This window comes from Pleurodeles waltl, chromosome 3_1, assembly GCF_031143425.1.
Source record: "Pleurodeles waltl isolate 20211129_DDA chromosome 3_1, aPleWal1.hap1.20221129, whole genome shotgun sequence".
NCBI lineage: Eukaryota > Metazoa > Chordata > Amphibia > Caudata > Salamandridae > Pleurodeles > Pleurodeles waltl.
Window position 1 is genome coordinate 1,176,485,061 of NC_090440.1, and position 17,099 is coordinate 1,176,502,159.

Here is a 17,099-nt window from a genome sequence, read left to right on the forward strand (position 1 = left end):
AATATAACTTGTGTGTGTGTATATATATATATATATATATATATATACACACATATATATATATATATATATATATAAATAAAATTGTGCCTCATTTATTGTCAGCAAATAATTAATATCAATGGTGTGCAGATCACTGTTTGTTCGCTTGTCAATAAATAATTAAATATCAATGGTGTGTGGATCACTGATTAATCTTAAAGTTGTGCGGATCACCACGTGTTGCAGAGTCATCCACGTGCCAACAATTAATTAAATATTAATGGTGTGTGGATCACCGCTTGTTGCCGAGTGACCTGCGTGAGATGGATTCATCAAAAATGAGTGTAGGCATTTATGATCAAGTTTTCCCTTGTAAGTAAGAAGAAATGTTGTTGCAACAAAACTGCTTGTTCTCCAGTACTCACGTTCCCCAGCTTTATCCAGTCATGCAGGATGGAACGCCACGTGCTCATGATGTCAATCACACTGAATGGAATGTCGTGTGCTCACAATGTCATCATTTTACTCACAAAAGTCAACAAGAGCACACCTCTCTCCTGACTCAGTGCCTTCAAGCAGTCGCACACGCGCTGAGGTTCCGCTTACACCTCAGCTTGGTTCACTGCCTTCAACTGGTCTCAAAACGCACCAAAGTTCTTCCCACACCTCAGGTCAGCATAAACACACACAGCGGTTACACTCTCTTGGCGGCTCCCCTCTCACCTTGGTGTCCACAATATCACTTCCAAAGATACTAAATATGTGTGGCGTGGGTTCCAATTAATCTAGGAGGTTGGCAACAGTTTCTCCTTCGTCACCAGTGTTAAGAATACGCTTTTCACTTCAAAGGTTCTTCATAAACCTTTATTAGATTCATAGCATGTTTATCCAACCTCCTCAGGCAGCGAACCGATCGTAACTGACCACATTCAAATCCCCCCCAGAAGCTTGACACTCCCTGGAATGCTGTGACCTCAAAGGGATTGTCACTGGATTCCAGCCAAGTGATCTAGTGCAAACCACAACAATCAGCTTCAGGCATTATTGTATGTCCCCATTTCTGAAAGATTAACTTATAGTTCAGTGTTGTTTGATCTCAGGAGGGCTTAGCTGAAAATAACTAATAAAAATCACAGCTGTTCTAAACAAGGACTACGAAAATAGGTATTGCCTGGGTCTCCAAAAATACTTTAGATGGTACTGAAAACAACAGGACTGGGGGGATTTCTGCCTCAAGGTTCAGACCTCACCTCACCTCTTTCTCATCCAACCAGAAGCTTCTAGAGGGACGAGAAGTTCTAACAAAGATTTCCCTCTTACTGCTTGATTTCCATGCCCACTTTCACCAGGTGAGAGAGCTGAAACAAGCTATATTCTGCAGTGCCCACTACCAGCAGGATCCAGAGGTCCCAAATGGACAATGCAAAGAGCTAACTAGTCCACAAGTGGACAGGAGACCATACTTCAACATGCTGCTGCTACAGACAACTTCTTCACGGCCTAGAAAAAGGCCTTCATGGGCCCAGTTCTGTTTCAGATGCCCAGGAGGGAGCCTGACCACAAATATCCCATCCAAACCCCCTCAGGCTCCCCCACCTGTTTGTTCTCTGTAACTCTGCCAAGCCAGTAGAATCACAGGCCCAGAGCAACACCTCTTGGGGACCATCTGTTTCCCCTTTAAACCCCACTCCCCTCTCCCCCAGAGGACTGACCAATGCAGGCAAAAGGATAAAATCACTTTGTTGTGCGAGACACTGACACTGCAAGTAAGCATTCAGATTTCAAAGATGCAGTGTTTCTATTCTTGACCCATTTTAATGATCCCTTTATAAACTTTAAAATGCCTAATTTACCATACATATGTGCACAAAAGAGTCCGCTAATATTAATCTAGCAGTGTTTCATGAAAGGCTGCAATGTGTGAATTTGGGGCACTATTGTAGGATTGCCTGGGCCTATTTTTGATCCCAATCCGCCCCTGCTGAACACATTCTAAGCGGAGTAGGCACTTGAAATACAACACATGCATAAATGGCAGAAAGAAAACATCTGTGGAAAGTGAACAAATGGACAGAGACAAAACACGTGCAAGTGGTACACAGGCCAGTCACTTATAAATAGCATGCCCTGCTCCCTCCAGTGTTGGTGTTTTATGCTTACCAGTGGACTAAGAAGTAGTTAGCAGCCATGAGGATGAGGGCAGCGGCATAGTGCCAACAGAAGCACATGGTGATGAACATGACATTCTCGTGGTCAGTCTGGTTCCATTCAGGCCCTCCCCAGGGGGGGTACAGGACAAATCCGATCTGTCCAAAGTAATCAGAACAGTCAATGCTACACCATTTGTACATCTTTAGACTGTCATCATCGAAGGATTTGATGCATAAGGACTTTTCTTCAGTAGGAAGCACCCAAGAAGTTGCAGCACATTTTTCATTCAAAATCTCTCCCCACCAACCCCCTGCCATAAGCCGCCTTTTCCCCATCTAACTTATTGCCCCTAACTTATTACTTATTGCCCCAAAATGTAAGAGACATGAAATAAGCAAGCACTACATTTGTAAAGTCTGATTCTGCACCACCTGATCTGTTCTTACCACCACACGAATCAACACCAAATACATTCTCAAAAGCTGTGGACATTTCTAAATTTAGAAGCCTATACTGCTGGAATTACATGCCAGTGGCTTGGAAATCGGAGAACCTCATCTCCTCACATGTTATGTACAGAATTCAGTTATCAAGAAGTCCCTGTGAATCCAAAGCCAACAAAGAACATACCTGCCAGAACCAAGTCCCCTGCAGAATGGCGAGGCTGGTGCGGAACAGCTCCAGCACGATGTTGTCCCTCAGAAAGACCTCAATAAATATGGTGATGGAACCACCGAACACAGCGATGAGGAGCAGGGAATGTATGTGCTGGTCCAATTCCGGACGGTTGTGGACGTGAAAGTAAAAGAGAAGACCTAGGTATAAAAAAATAGGATCCAATACATCTCCCATCCATGAAAACCCCAAGCTTTCCAGTATTTAACCAGGGTTTGACCACAGACATATTGGACTCGGGGAGGGAAATCAAATGGTCAATATCTCTGAGAAGAACTGTTAATCTGATATGTGAAGAACAGTTCCTCCAGTCTTGTGCCCTTTTTGAACATCTGGCCCTGTTTCAATTCGGTTAGTTTGTTTTTGACCAATCCACCCCGAGGTCAACCGTATTATATACTAACTAAATACACTGATCTAGGCTACAGAAATTACAACTGATACAAAACGACTTATTTTGACTAAGAACATTGGTTTCAAATTAGGCTTTGCATGTTCTCAGACATCATAAGTAGCATGACATGGATAAAAAGTGTGCTATTTGTATTTATGGAGCGACATGATTTTTTCCACAAAAAGCATTGTGGTTGTGTGGATCAAAATAATGTGGGCATTGTCCTAGTCATAGGGCATATTTTCCCATCACTGAGTCTGCGTCCTATAAATCTTTTGAACATTATCTCTGGTGTCAAAACTTCTTCAACCCAATAGGATGCAAATATATTCTTATGAATGAAAAGGCTGTGATGGTGAAGCATCAAGAGTCAAGTTACTAGAGGCCTTCTCATAACTAAGGAGAACATGCATCCCGTTTAGGCTTTCATTTAAAAATCTAAAGCGCCCTGGGAGTTGTAGTCTTAAATTATTTGAGTTAGGCTGAAGTAGTATATGAAAAAGGGTTGAAAGTATAAAGCACTGGAATAGACTCCGGGTTCCCTGATGGCATGCCGTCCAGTGGTAAAGCTTATCAAAAGCAGACTTAAATCATAGTGTCACCCTCTACTAAAATCTTGAATAAAAACTGCCAGTCATCAAAGTGTGATGCTTTCAGTGGCAGAGGTTGGAAATTCATTTCTGAAGAAAGCACTTACAGTGAAAAACCTAGCCCACCTTTCAACAACCTGCTCAATGTAGAGATGTGTATTGTCATTAATGGTCAGACAATACACTGAACCCTTCATTGAGTTCACTGAGATTACTTCCTCAGAGTTGGCCTGGATCAACCTACCACCACCAGGAAGTTTGGGCAATGTCGACCCTCTATCTTTGTTTTTAATATGATTAATTTAGAACACTAGAGAGAGTTAGGACAACTCCAGTGAAGAGAGTTCCAGAGTCTCTCTGCCACTTAAAACTTTTTTTAGCCATTTCCCTACACAATAACAATGTACTGCTGTACTGACTGCATGCCTGCCTTTCATAAGACTTTAACCATAGATGTGAACTGTCTTTGTACTGACATACAAGATGTACTCACCTTCAATGAATACTGCTAGGAAAAGGGCAAGGCGGTCCAGACCTTGGGGCACCTTGAGCGGGGAATAGACAAGTATGTCAATGACTCCAGAGATTCCGTAGAATAGGTACATGGTCGAGTGCTGCCAGTTCATCAGTTTCACCCAGCTCTTGTCCTCTCCATTATATAGGTGCATGTGTGGACCATCGGGGACGAACTGCTCAGCCAGAATGCCTAAATAAGCACATTAACAGAAAATGATTTAATCATACAGCTGCAGAATCAGACTGCACAAACTCAGTGGCTTTGTAAAGGCTTTTGCTGCATAGTCTGTATACCCTGTGTGGAAATTAGCTGAAGAACTTCACTAAATTACCGCAGCCACATTCTAAATAAAGAGGAAATATCCCCACTATTTAAAAATGTATGCAGTCCCTTTAGCCACTTTGATATAGGGCTTTGGCTTCAGACTATACAATTGTGCTGGTGACAGCCAACTCATTTGACGATTAGATGAAGCAAATGCAGCTCTACAACTTCACTTTAAGATTGCATGTGTTCCATTACCATCTGGACTGGTGCACACACTCACTCGCTGATGAGACTTGGTCATTATTCTTCAGCAAACTGTCTATCTGGAATTGTAATTCATGGGCTATCAGCCCGGGTCCACACCGGTCCTAGCAACTTCAACTCATATCTTGAGCAACAATTTTAATTCGCTTTTCTTTCAGAGACTGGATTGACAAACACACCTCTACACATTTGCTTATGCTTCAGGTGCTTGGCAAGATCATAGTCATTCTTCACTCAGATTTCTGAAAAACTGTAGTCCAGTCTGATTTTTTCCATCATCTGGACTACTATCATTCCCCGTATTTTTTTATATTTAATTATTGAGTTTTGTAAATACAATCAAACAAACCAAGACATTTTAGATGTGATAATATATGTCCGGAATGCAATAGGACAGCACATAGCATATCCCCAATACAGTAGTAAGTCCAGTAAGCCTAACATGCAATGACATGACTCCCACTCGTGTGTTACATGTAGACTCAGAGTACAAGTTGTGTTTGTGGTATTACGATATTACAGACATTGATGGCACTACACCTTGCAAGGGTCTCCGCAGTAAAACTGCTGAAGCTGTATTGGAAAGTAGGTCATTGTCAGCCTAATACCATACATATGTGCAGTGCCCATATGTCCTTTGGATGGGAGCGTCTGGGTAAGAGCTTGCATAGGTCTCTAACTGTTCATTACAGTACATGCAGGTGGATATCCTAGCAGAGTGAGTGAGTGCTTTGACCAGCAGTAAAGAAATCGCTACTGGCTTATGGACCAGTTGTGAGATCTCATGTACCCAGCCTAGTAGAGCTATCTTGGGCTGCAACGTTAGCGACTCTATTATATCTGACAGAGTATGCATAATCTCGGACCAGAAGCACTGGATGTCTGAGCAGTCCTAGGTCATGTGAAGGAAAGTAGCAGCTGGAGCGCTGCAGCTTAAGCAACGAGGGGTGGGCAGCAACCTATGCTTCCACAGTGTATGAGGTGTGTGATACAGTCTATGAAGGTACCGAAAATGTATTAAACAAAGTCTACCACTGGGTGAGAGAGCAGCCATTTGTGCACATCAGAATTCCCACTCCCCATCCTTTATATAAGTCTGCCTATGATCTTCCCAGAGGAGTCATGCTTGCAGCAACGGGTAGTGCGCTTCCACTTGCTTAAGGCTATACAGCATAGTGATCAGATGTTTGGGAGAGCTTGTGGTGATCAGAAAGTCCAGAAACATCAAAAGGTGGTGGCTCTTTGGGAAAGGATGGGGTGATCCCCCCAATTGTGGCCTTCAATCGGTGATACAGAAACCAATCTGACACTGTGCAATGAGGCCTAGTTGTGATCACGCTAGCTTCAAGGAATTCCACATTATGACTTAGGTTTCCCCATTTAGTAACAGCCCATGCTAGCATTTGCATCTGCACCTTAGCTTCGCTTAATAGTGGAATCCCAGGGTGGTCCATCAGGGGGATCAAAGGGGTATATATATAATAGTTCTAATTCAGCTCTACATCTCAGGCCACCCTAAGCTCCCTCTGTGAAATGGGGGTGGGGGGGGTGGGGAGGGGAAGCGGTGAAGGGAGTATTTTGGAGCATTGTACAAGTGTTTGTTCACATAGTGTGGAGGCGAGTGGGATGGGGATGCATTATCAGTTTCTACAGCAAGCTGTGGCAGGTATGGCCCGGGCTGGAACCAATAGTGAGCATAGTGTGTCTGAGCACACAAATAGTAGAGTTCAAAGTGAGGTGCTGCAAACCTGCCCTGTGCACATGGCAGGGTATGGGTCTCCATCTGAGTCTGGACTGTAGACTGGCCCAGACCAATTTGACGAACAGTGATCGTAGCATGTGAAAAAGTCTTGGTTAATGGAATGCAAATATTCAGGAATATGCACAAAAAACACGGAAGCATGATCATTTTTGTCAATTACAGTTCTACCTGTCACGGATAGAGGAAGCTTCACTCAACTGTTTATTTTATCTTCAAACTGGGAGATCGCTCTGCCATACTTTTCTTTGAGACTAGTATCAGTGTCATGACTAATCATAATACCCAGATAGCACACAGGCCCTCACTCCACTCCAGCAGGAAATCGGGGGCAAATTTCGTGGTATTTACAATTGGCGGAAAGATGATGGATATATCCCAGTTAATAGTAATGCTAAAATGATAACCAAATCTTGTGATTTCTCTCAGTATTGGATTTAAGCTTTCGCTGGGGTTGCGAAGGTAAAGCGTGATATCATCTGTGTTTAAGGAAACTAATAGGTGTCGCAAAGTGTATTAAATTGCGTGTTGTGCATGGTGTTGGAGCAATTTGGCAGCTAGTGGCTTAGTGCCAAAATAAACAGTATGGGGGATAACAGACATCCCTGCTGTGTACCCCCAAAGGATTCGGAAAGACAGAGGTCTATTCTGCAAGAGCCTGGCAGTTGGGGTTGTGCATAGTAGCTCAATCTATTGTGTGAATTGTGGTGGGAAGCCCATACTTGGAGTGTAAGGAAGAGGTCTGACCACTCCGCTGAGTCAAATGCCTTGGTGGTATCTAAGAATACAGCTGTTGCTTCAATGTCTGGGTTCATCTGATGTAAGAGTGCAAAGTGATAGTAAATTTTAAGAGGTGGAGCACCCCGGAATAAAACTGGTTTGATCCAGGCACACAAGCCGAGTAGTAGTCGGAGTAGGCAGTTAGCTAGCAGCTATGCAAATATCGTTACATCAGTATTTATGAGAGTTGGTGGCCAGTAAGACTCATACCGGTCTGAGGATTTGCTCGATTGTAGTAGAGTGATTATCAGCACCTCTTGCAATGATGGAGGGAGAGGTAGGGAGAACATGTTTCTGTAATGATCCTTCAAACATTACCGGGAATTGCTGGGCCAGTATGTCACCAACTCTATATAGCATTCAGCTGGTATGCCATCTGGTCCTTAGGCTTTGCTAGTCTGGAGAGCACCAACGATTATCACAATCTCCCCTGCTGTGAATGGCCACCTAAGATATTGGCTGAGTGTATCACTCAGACAGGCTATTGCCATGTCTTGCAGATAGTATGTTAAGGCATGTGTGGAAGTGACTGTTTTGAGAAATATAGAGCATGATAATATTCTCAAAAGCTCAATATGATGTCCTGATGAAGGGAACCCAAGACGACCACAATGCAGATATCAATAGCCACCCAGGGCATCCCCAATAAATTGACTAAGGAGCGACCAGGTCTCTCTCCTTCGCCAATGTTCCTTGGGGCTGCATACTTCCTCATGTGTTTGATTTCTCTCAGGGCCATTTCATTGTATTCGGTTACTTTCTCTTTGATACAGAACAATCTCAACAGAGAAGGGAGTGCTATCAAACCACAAAGGGGCACCTGGGTAATTCAATTATATAACCCCACACTAGGACATCATTCAGTTCATCAAGATGGCAAATTCTTCATTTGGTCCATAGATATAAAGGAGCCATAATGTAGAGAGTCTTCAAAAGATTTTTATTCAATCCAGTCCAACAAACATGTTTCGTCCCTCCAAAAGAACTTCATCAGGACTGTGAGACTGAATGATGTCCTACTTTTTGGCTATTTAATTAAATCCTCTAGGTGCCCCATTGTGATTTGATAGCACTCCTTTTCTGTTGAGATTGTTCTGTGAGAAGGTGTTGTCAGAGAGCAGTAGGACCCATTGAAGGTGTAGCACTGTGACTTCAGGATATATATATTACCATTGGTGCGGTCACAGCAAGCCTTTCTACTGCTCTGCGTTTGGTTTTTCCTGTTGTTAAGGGGCTAGACCTGCATAGTGGTTGTGATAGTAATATTGTCATACAGATGACAAATGTGAGAAACTGGCAGAGGATTTGTTCAAATCAAGCAAAGAAGTACAATCTATACAAACCCGAGCACAGGTGAAGGATAATTTAAAGGCTACATTTTTGTAGTTTGAAAAACTTAAGAACTCAAAGCTATTGAAATGGTGGGATGGAATGACTTTGAAAAGCTACTTAGAGAACAACCGGATCCTTAGGGAATTGAGAATATGGATTTTTCCAACCTTTGATGACCTTGAGGAGGATTTCCTCAAAGAATGGGAAGAGGATTTATACGGAGCTTCCTTTAATACATTACAAACATGCTGAGAGAAAGGTTGAGAGGCTCAGAGTTTGGAATTGAAAAAGAAAATCAAGGCTATGAATTTGAAAGAACTGATAGAAATTATGAGAGCTTGAAGATGTGATCAATAATTATCAGTTATCTATTAAGGAAAGGAAGATGAGTAAGATAAGAATGGATGAAAGGGTCTATAATAGTAACAGGATTTTCACCTTTGACAGAAAATTTGATGAAGGCTTCAAGTTGGGGATCAGTGAATATAAAAATCAAGTGGTGGAAACTCGCTCTGTTATGTATAGTAGTTTGGAGCGCTATTCGTTTGATGAGCCTGGGCCGAGTAATAGTGAAACACCTAAAATCCTTCCATAGGACTCTTCTTTTTCTGAGAAGGTACAGAGGATCAGAATAGGAAGGCAGAGGGGTACAGGAAGGCAAGGAGAAGAGGGAGGAGGTCCAGGAAAAACAGGGATGGTTACCCAGAATAAAGGAAAGACCAAGTCATGAAGGCAGATATTAAATCCCAGGTCAGAATGTGAGAGCATGTTACAGGTGATTAATTTGTCTAACAGGAAATGGAAGAATATAGAAATGAATGTACTATAAAGGGGTCTAACATTTTGCCCTAGTGAACATTGTGACTTTAGGGAGCTAGAAATAGATTTTTTAAGTTTGGTAGGAAACTGAAGTTGAAAAGTTTATTTTCCACAATTATTAAAGACAATATGAACAAGAAATGCAAAATCAAGAGATCTGATTTAACAATTTTGGAATTGCAAGATACACAGGTTTTGTTGTGATTAAATGATGATGAATTGAGTGTGGATGACTTGTATCATTTATTGGATATTGAAGTGGATTTCAACTGTGACAGTGGCTTGGGTCCACCATCTAAATTTACATCGCAAGGGAGTTAGTTCTCTGCAAATGATTTGTTTGTAAAAAGTACTCTGGAAGATCTACCTAAATTAGAGGGCATAACTTTTCGGAGAAGGGGTCAGTAGTTTTCTGATAGCAATAACAATTTGTCACAAGATTAATGAAATGCCCTGAGAAGTGTGGGTGCTGATGCGTCCATTGTTATATGTGAGATAGACAAAGGGGATAACACCTATCATGAAAAGATCTGATTATGATAATTGAATCATGAAGCAATTGAGTGATCAGAATTGCTATGTGAAAGTAACAGGTAATCCATTTCCACTATCCAAACAGTTCCTTTTGATTAATTGTATGCATTGAAGAAACAGGACTGATTAGAGAAACAGAATATAGAAAATTCAAAGTAGAAAATCCTCTTTTTCCTTTCTTGTATATCCTACCAAAGGTTCATAATTCTAGAGTTGTTACACCAGGGCATCCACTTTTGTGAAGCTTTTGGTGGTTAATCTACCCTCATATCAAGGACACTATGGATATTTTGAATAAGTGAAATTATTTCTTTTGGGACCCAAGCATGATGTTTGTGTCTCTGGATGTTGTTAGTCTGTATACCTGTACCCAGAAGAAATATGGGCTCAAGTCATTAAATCCCTTCCTGTCAAGTAGAAGTGCAAGCTTAACCAAGCACCCAAAGATATTGGTTGAAATGGCATATTTGATCCTGACCAACAACTTTTTCCTTTTCAATAGTGAATGGTATAATCAGATTCAGGGTTCAGCAATGGGATCCAGGGTTGCACCCTTCACGCAAAGCTTTTTATGGGTTGGCTTGAGATGCCTAGACAGTGAGTGAATGGATGGAATACTTATTTTTTGGAGGACAGTTTATGGAGGATGTCCTTTTGATATGTATCGGTTTGAATGAGCAGTTAGAAGGTTATCTGCCGTTCTTGTTTGCTAATGACTTTATTATCTGGTTTATAATGTGTTATCACACCAGAAAGATTAGTTTTCCTAATGTGGAACTATATGTAAGAGGAGATTCAAATCTGAGTAAACCGTATAGGAAAACCACTGCCACAACAATATTTTATGAGCTGACAGTTTCCATCCTAGCTCAGTTATCATGAAGATTCCCTATGGAGAAATGAGGAGGCTAGGGAGAAACTGTAGTGAGGATCAGAACTTTGAATGAGGAATTCTTGACTTGAGGAATAGGTTGAGGGCACAGGGATATAACAATACTTTATTTGATGAAGCTGAAAGAAGAATTCAGAAGGTGGACAGGAAAACAACTCCTCCAAAAACCCAGGAGAATGTGGGAAAACAGAGTAGCACTAATCACTACATTCAATTCGGAACATGATGCTATTTATAGGATACTTCAAAAACAGAGCCACTTAGAGGGAGTACTGGGACTAATGGGAGTATTTGTGACTTATAGGAGAGGACATACTGCGACAGTTACTAAAAACTATCTACTACCAATTAAAATCAAAAGTGACAGCTGGTTACCTAGCCCGCCCAAGGGTTTTATGTATGTGCAGATTGCAAAGCGTGCCATTTGGTCTCATTAAAATCAAGAGTTTCAAATTTAAAACTGAAAGGATCCATTGTATCCAACAATGTATTAATTGTAATAGTGTGTATGTAATTTATATTGTCATTTGTGATTGCTCCAAGGTCTACTTAGGGAATACAAAGAGGACACAAACTTAGAATAGAGGAGCATGTTAGAACGATCAGGAATCAGGATTCCCCTCTGGCACAACATATTACAGAATGCCATCCTGACAAGATCAATATAAGGTTTCATAGGATACAAAGGATGAAGAACTACCCCAGAGGAGGGGCTATAGGACAAAGGCTCGGTCAGCTAGAGGTGAAATGGGTAGGCAGATTGAGAATTCTGGAGAATTGGTTCAATACATAGAATGAATTGCACTATTTCCTATAATGCCCCTTAGAGAATGAATGGTCTAAACGATGTGGTATGGTTTGTGAACCGGCTGTTTGATTAAATGCAGGATAGGGTGATGTAGAGGGTTTTGATTGGAAAAATGGCATGTTGAAATGGCTTCATTAGCTAAACAACCAACCAAAGAGGGGAGTTTGAATATGTGCCTGGTAGTGAGCAAGGTGGAATCTATGCATAGTGGATTGGTGGTTAAAAATATGCACACATAAAAGATTTACGATAGGAGTGGTTACCAAACTTGTTTGGTGGGCTAGTGTCGTGGAGTGGAATGATTGGTATAGATGTGACTAACGATTGACCAACGAGTATTAATGTGAAAGTGGGGTTTATGAGTGTTGGACGGTACAGCAATGTTATGATGGAGCTGAGCTCCATACTGTACATTGACCAATGGGGAGGGTGTTGAAAAGGGTGAAGTATGTATAAGTTGGATTGGTGTGCGAACAAGGCATCCACACACATAGGAGAGTTATGGTAGGAGCTGAGAATTGGCTTGATTGGTGGACATGTGTATTCGAGCGATTGGATTAAATATACACTTGACCAATGACTGCTGATGGGAGCATTGGGTTTTTGTGTGTTGGGGAATACAGCACTGCTCTGTTGGAGCTGAGCTGTATCCTGCAAACAGTGGGCCAGCAAGTTAAAATAATTTTTGGTGTACTTCAAACCAAATAAACATTAGTCGGTTTACCAGAAACCACCAAAGCATGATTAACAAAGAATACAAACAGTATTCATGCAACAGTGTTTGATTATGATTCATACAATTCACCAAACCAAGGCCAGTTCAAACATATGAGTAGTTATATAAAAAAAAAATCTTAATTTTAAAAAATATACTCAGATATGAGATCTCATATGTCAATATAAGTCAGCTAAGCTATGTTAAGCTATAAAAGAACACAAGAGTACCTAAAGGTGAATTCAAAGTGCAAATCACAGGGAAACTTCAAACTTGATTCAAACTAATCAAAACCAGAATCATAAAGTTTTCTTCATTTCAATGTACCCAAGAATAATAGTAGGTCCTAAGGTACATACAGATGATATGCAAACTGGGACACATCTCTATGGCTAAAATACGAACTTTGAAGTCTGAGCCAAATGTTGAACAAAAATCGGCTAACCGAGTAAACAGTTGGTCCTGACGTGTCAGTTTTTAAAATTAAATTAAAATACAAACATTTAGCCAAAGAAGGGACAATCTGATCTAAGACGGGTTTAAACTTGGAGCTTAGCTTAAAACTAAAAAACTGATCAGTCAAATGACCTGCCATGGCTTCTATAATGTACTGGCTATTTACATATGCCCAATACTTAGATTTTAAAACTAAAGCCTCTGCCTTTTGAATTCCCCCTGGATGGTTCCAAAATCTGGCCGACCCAAGTTTCTTGAACCAAGTGGAGACAGACTTTAACCAGGGGATACTTAAATCGCTATTCTACTTCATCAGTGCTGCCATCAATTCTCGATAATCTGATAGCTCAGATGTAGACCAAATTGGTACCCAGTATGTCCAAATTTTCAATTGCTCAACATCCCTTATTCGCCTAATGCCTAGGATGAAAAACAAGGCGGTTTGGTGGTGGTTGTGGTGGTAGGGGGCGCGGGGTGTTGACTGGGACCACAGATCTAATAAAGTTGCTTTCGTCCACTCAGTTTCCGGGTGTCTTCATGCCCCCATGTCTCAGCAGCATAAAATGCATCACTTTGCCTTAGATAGACTTTTACGGCAGGAGATTTAGGTAGCGATTGGGTTTGTTAATAAAATCGCAATACGGCTTTAGATCTTGGTCTTATAAGCAAAGAGCTTTTGCAGAGTTGTGATTCGGAGCCTATTGGTCAACCTTACACCTAGGTAATCAAAGCCATAAACTTTTGAGAGGTTCAATTTTAACAGTTCTAATCCTGGTTTTACTCTTTCCAAATATCATGTATTTGGTTTTAGATGCATTTAGTTCTAAACCATGAGCAGCACAGAAAACCAAAAACTATCAACTAACTTCTGTAGACCTTTTGGGGGTCTTTAAAATAAGTAGTAAATCATTTGTCAAAAGCTCTTGATTTAGTAAATCATCTGTCAAAAGCAGTATTTCATTCATACTGTGGGCCAGTGTGTGTTTATATTATTCGTCCCTACACAAATCCTATGATATTGGTAGGGGAAGGACTTGATTGGTGGAGCTGCATGTAGGAATGGTTTGATTGGTTGACAAATGAGCGACTGTGTGAGAACAAAGTCTTTGATATAGTGAGGCCATGATGAAGCTGAGTTGACACATGACAATGGGTATGGAACCGGCCACTGGAGGAGGAGGCTGGAAAAAGATGAATGGAAGGTTTAGCCATAGCCAGGCTGAGCAGTAAGTTGACTTGGGAGGGTGGAAATGATTGGGGAAAGTCAAATATGGAGTGACATGAGTGGCTGCTTACTCTAACCACACACAAAGTGTTTTAGTTGTGAAGAATAATGAGAAAAGAAATTAGTATGGTGTGTTGTGAAAGGTGAGCGACCATTTGACGGGGCACCAGTAAAAATGGTACGTAAAGTAACTTTTGGTGATTGGTGGAATTTAATTCCTGCTTGTTTGATTGGATGGTGTTTGCCATAAATGAAAGGGTTCTAATTAAAGTGTTTGTTTCCAGCTATGGAGGAAGGAGGTTACGCATGAAGATGGGGTGTTTTTGACTGTGAGGAGTCTAGAGGGCTCATTGTATATGGGGATTCTGGGGTGTATTTCTTTTTAGATTTGGTTGCTTGGTTTTTGAGGTTTTGAGTGGTATATGTGGCAGAGAGATATGATTGGTGGTTAATGAGAAAATAATGAAGGGAATGAAGTAGGTTTTACAAGTGGGATGGTGGATTGGTTTGAAGTGTAAACAATGTGGGGGATAATAAGTATGATGGCAAGTGAGATACCTGAGATTTTCTACACTTGATAACTAAAGTGGGGCATGTCTAAATGAGGATTTTGACTATGTGAATGGTGCAAATCATGTTTTGCTTCCTCCTTCTAGGATGGCTAATTGGCAGCCATTAATCCCATGGTGGTGGCGACAGGTTCCTTCACATTTGCATGGAAGGTAGTTTGTGAGGGGTAATAACATTAGCAATATACTGTTCTCTCTTAAGTATTATTTACTTTTGTGATTCTAGTTTGTATATATTACACTGGGCATTGTTAGAGTATTATTATTGGTAACACTGAATGGTCTATCATTTAATTATGTATTGATGTTTTTGAGATAGTGTAAGGAAATGCCTCCTTGGCATGTTTACCCCCGTAACTTTTTGCCTTTGCTGATGCTAAGTTATGATTTGAAAGTGTGCTGGGACCCTGCTAACCAGGCCCCAGCACCAGTGTTCTTTCCCTAAACTGTATCTTTGTCTCCCCGATTGGCACAACCCTGGCACTCAGGTAAGTCTCTTTTAACTGGTACCAAGGGCCCTGATGCCAGGGAAGGTCTCTAAGGGCTGCAGCATGTCTTATGCCACCCTAGGGATGCCTCACTCAGCACATGCACACTGCCTCACAGCTTGTGTGTGCTGGTGGGGAGAAAATGACTAAGTTGACATGACACTTCGCTCAGAGTACCATGCGAACCTCACACTGCCTGTGGCATAGGTAAGTCACCCCTCTAGCAGGCCTTGCAGCCCTAAGGCAGGGTGCACTATACCACAGGTGAGGGCATATGTGCATGAGCACTATGCCCCTACAATGTCTAAGCAAAACCTTAGACATTGTAAGTGAAGGGTCAAACAAACTCCACAGTTCCATAATGGCTACACCGAAAACTGGGAAGTTTGGTATCAAACTTCTCAGCACAATAAATGCACACTGATGCCAGTGTGCAATTTATTGTAAAATACACCCAGAGGGCATCTTAGAGATGCCCCCTAAAAACATACCCGACTTCTAGTATAGGCTGACCAGTTCCTGCCAGCCTGCCACACACCAGACATGTTGCTGGTCACATGGGGAGAGTGCCTTTGTCAGTCCGTGGCCAGGAACAAAGCCTGTACTGGGTGGAGGTGCCTCTCACCTCCCACTGCAGGAACTGTAACACCTGGCGGTGAGCCTCAAAGGCTCACCACTTTTGTTACAGCACCCCAGGGCATCCCAGCTAGTGGAGATGCCCGCCCCTCCGGCCACTGCCCCCACTTTTGGCGGCAAGGCTGGAGGAGATAATGAGAAAAACAAGGAGGAGTCACCCACCAGTCAGGACAGCTCCTAAGGTGTCCTGAGATGAGGTGACCTCTGCCTTGAGAGATCCTCCATCTTGAGTTTGGAGGATTCCCCCAATAGGATTAGGGATGTGCCCCTCTCCCCACAGGGAGGAGGCACAAAGAGGATGTAGCCACCCTCAAGGACAGTAGCCATTGGCTACTGCCCTCCCAGACCTAAACACACCCCTGAATTCTGTATTTAGGGGCTCCCCCAGATCCAAGGAAATCAGATTCCTGCAACCTGAAGAAACAAGGACTGCTGACCTACAAGCCTGCAGAGAAAGAAGAAGACGACAACTGCTTTGGCCCCAGCCCTACAGGCCTGTCTCCAACTTTGAAAACCTGCAACCAGTGACGCATCTGACAGGGGCCAGCAACCTCTGAAGCCTCAGAGGACTGCCCTGGACTAAAGGACCAAGAAACTCCCGTGAACAGCAGCCCTGTTCAAAAACTGCAACTTCTTTGCAACAAAGAAGCAACTTCCAAAGACTTCACGTTTCTCGCCGGAAGCGTGAGACTTCACACTCTGCACACGACGCCCCCGGCTCGACCTGCAGAAAACCAACACCTCAGGGAGGACTCCCCGGCGACTGTGAGCCCGTGAGTAACCAGAGACGACCCCCCTGAGACCCCACAGCGACGCCTGCAGAGAGAACCCAGAGGCTCACCCTGACCGCGACTGCCTGTAACAAGGGACCCGATGCCTGGAACCAACACTGCACCCGCAGCCCCCAGAACCTGAAGGAACTGAACTTCAGTGCAAGAGCGACCCCCAGGCGACCCTCTGCTTAGCCCAGGTGGTGGCTGTCCCAAGAAGCCCCCCCCTGTGCCTGCCTGCAATGCTAGTGTGACCCCTGGGTCCCTCCATTGTTTTCAATCTAAAACCCGAGGCCTACTTTGCTCACTGCACCCGGCCGCCCCTGTGCCACGGAGGGTGTACTTTGTGTGCCTTCTCGTGTCCTCCCTGGTGCTCTACAAAACCCCCCTGGCCTGCCCCCAGAGGACGCAAGCACTTACCTGCTGGCAGACTAGAACTGGAGCACCCCTGTTCCCCATAGGCGCCTATGTGTTTT

At 42.7% G+C, this 17,099-nt stretch overlaps 1 protein-coding gene across 7 annotated transcripts in view; it reads right to left on the reverse strand.

The window, feature by feature from the left end:
• TMEM45B (transmembrane protein 45B) overlaps positions 1-17,099 on the reverse strand; it is a 272,895-nt gene that overhangs the window by 22,964 nt on the left and 232,832 nt on the right. For all 7 annotated transcript variants that reach the window (XM_069224488.1, XM_069224483.1, XM_069224486.1 and 4 more), the window contains 3 exons: positions 4,286-4,498; positions 2,764-2,948; positions 2,143-2,288 (listed from right to left, as the gene is read on the reverse strand). In XM_069224488.1, coding sequence (XP_069080589.1) covers positions 2,143-2,288; positions 2,764-2,948; positions 4,286-4,498 — 544 coding nt within the window. The remainder of the gene's footprint in view (positions 1-2,142; positions 2,289-2,763; positions 2,949-4,285; positions 4,499-17,099) is intronic.